The sequence below is a fragment of the Octopus sinensis genome, linkage group LG9 (assembly GCF_006345805.1).
Source record: "Octopus sinensis linkage group LG9, ASM634580v1, whole genome shotgun sequence".
Classification (NCBI taxonomy): domain Eukaryota; kingdom Metazoa; phylum Mollusca; class Cephalopoda; order Octopoda; family Octopodidae; genus Octopus; species Octopus sinensis.
Genome location: NC_043005.1, coordinates 96698776 through 96701030, shown reverse-complemented (window position 1 = coordinate 96701030; position 2255 = coordinate 96698776). Strand labels below are relative to the sequence as shown.

Sequence of the window (2255 nt, the reverse complement as noted above, 5' to 3'; positions counted from 1 at the left end):
GTTTTTGAACGTTCGCGGCCATTGTTCAGTGAGTGTTCAAGTACCTCTTTGCAGCTATACTTACTGAGCAATTTTTCAACTAATTGCTTCTCCAAATATATCTGAAACTATTTAAGTCACTCCTCGCTTCCCTCTTCATTAATGAGAAGATAAAATAGTTTATATCCATATAAGTACTTTATTCTTTGCAATGGAGTTCGACAAAATTTAAAAACTTAAAATCGTTTAAAAAAGACATTTAAAAACCATCTAAAAACTTACAAGTTTAATTTTTATCAAGCAAAGTAATTTGTCCGCCCGCTTTTCAATCGTCATAGATCGCAGCCCGTGAGAAATACTATAATAACTGACAGCGGGGCTACCAGCTCTGTTTCCCAAAAAGCAAACCAAAATTTTCAAAAAGTAGCGTGCTGTTTTAGAATGTAACTTCAAAAAGTTAATTTTACTCATGAATTGGGTATGTAGGTCGGTGCTAAATGCTTCCTTTCGTGCCGGGTATGCCAGTATTTGCTTAAAAACTACTGAACTAGCTGAGTTCCAAAGATGTTCTTCATTGAATGCTATGTTCGTGATACCAACAAAGTACTTTAATACTCTGAACAATGGCCATGAACGAAAGAATAGTTCATTGACTTAGATTACTGTGAACCACCTTTTTAGTAACCACCATATGCCTCTACATGGCAGCTCGGTATGCAATAAATATAAATCGAAAAATCTCTCAAATCACACTTTACATGGTGTTTTATTAATAAGGACATATTGGGTTAAGCAACAGCCTATTTTGACGACAGCCTATATATAATATAATATACTATTCTATATATACTATATACTATATAATAACGACAACAGCCTATTTTGAGCCTCGTATTTTTTGCATTAACAAAAACATAGAACACTATCAGTCAATGAACGAAGATTTTCGCGACTAAAATACAATAAATGACCTTGCTAGTAGCCTCAAAAAGCCTCCACATGGTTACTTGATGTGCTAGAAATAACAACCAAATCTTTCCTCTCCCTCATGCTACTCGAACTTAGTTGCTACTCGAACTAAGAATACTTGTTCGCTGTGGAGGACTTGGGCCTTCTTGACTTTGGGTCATTAACCGAAAAGGGCCTGCAGGTTGTTTTGTAGGAGATGGAGGAGGAGGCCTCTGAGCTGGAGGTTTTGACCTTGGTTGTGTTCCACTGCTACTGGCTACCATTTCAGGAAGGAGAAGTGGACCTCGTGTGGGTGGTGGTAGTGGAGGCTGGGCTCGGTTTAAGGGAAAGCTTGAAGAGGAGAACGAGGAGGAAGAAGATAATCATGCTGCATGGCCGGTTTTTATATGGTGTTCAGTTGTTGAGTAGAGAGGGAGGACGACCTGGGGGTGGCGGTGGATGTGCTCCTGGCATCCGACGTCCTCCACCAACGTTCATTGCAATGCTACCAGCAGTGTGTTGCGATGGGCTGCGGGTTGTATTAACATTAACAGAATGGTTATTGTTGGTGATGTTGTTATTGATGTCATTGCTAGTGTTTACAAAATGAGGAGTTGGAGGCTGAGATTTACAAGTTGCAGGTACGTTCCGTTGTGGCAAAGTCTTGTTATCATTGATTACCGAGCCACAGTTTGATACATTTTTATTGAGTTGAGACCTGAAATCAGTCTGATTGGTAGGTCCATTTGGTAAGCGCACCGGTTTTCGAGATGAAATACTTGCTGGTATTCTCTGTTTTTGACCTTTGTTTTGTAATTTTGGTATTTCTCCAGGGAATAACTCGCCAGCCATGCCTCCAATATTGTTTGGAGGAAAACCTCCACCACCTCGTGGTAAGCTATCATTTGATTTCTTGCCAACTACTGGTGCACTACGGTCATTGGTAACTGCTTTTCGGAGTTTAGTACCTTTATGAATCTCTTTTTGTTTTTCTTTCAAATCATATTCTGCAGGCATTTTAAAAAGAAGAAAAACATTGGGTAATGTACTCCGAGATACACTGTACTTTAAAAAATGGGTAAAGATGGAATAATCGAGGCTCCAATGCCTTTGATGAAACCTTTTATCCAATGCTAGATCAAACCTGATCTAGAACTAAACAACATCTACAATCTATTCTGAAGCCTCATATTCCTAGAATTGGCAAAATCCAATCAAAGAGATTTGGTTTTTCGCTTATGAGCAAGACATGTTTCTGTCTAGAATTGCATCTAAGTCTCAAGTGCCTTCCCTTAACACCAAGACCAGCACTATGGAATACTATAATG

General features: G+C 39.0%; 1 protein-coding gene across 1 annotated transcript; it reads right to left on the bottom strand.

The window, feature by feature from the left end:
• Positions 1 to 1341: 1341 nt before the first annotated feature.
• On the bottom strand, positions 1342 to 1944 carry LOC115215489 (WAS/WASL-interacting protein family member 1-like). Its single transcript, XM_029784652.1, has one exon. It carries the CDS (start codon positions 1942 to 1944, stop codon positions 1342 to 1344), a length of 603 nt encoding a protein of 200 aa, XP_029640512.1.
• Between the last annotated feature and the right edge of the window lie 311 nt (positions 1945 to 2255).

Excerpts from the sequence above, each read along its gene's own strand:
- LOC115215489 (XM_029784652.1), bottom strand. The coding sequence starts at position 1,944 with ATGCCTGCAGAATATGATTTGAAAGAAAAACAAAAAGAGATTCATAAA.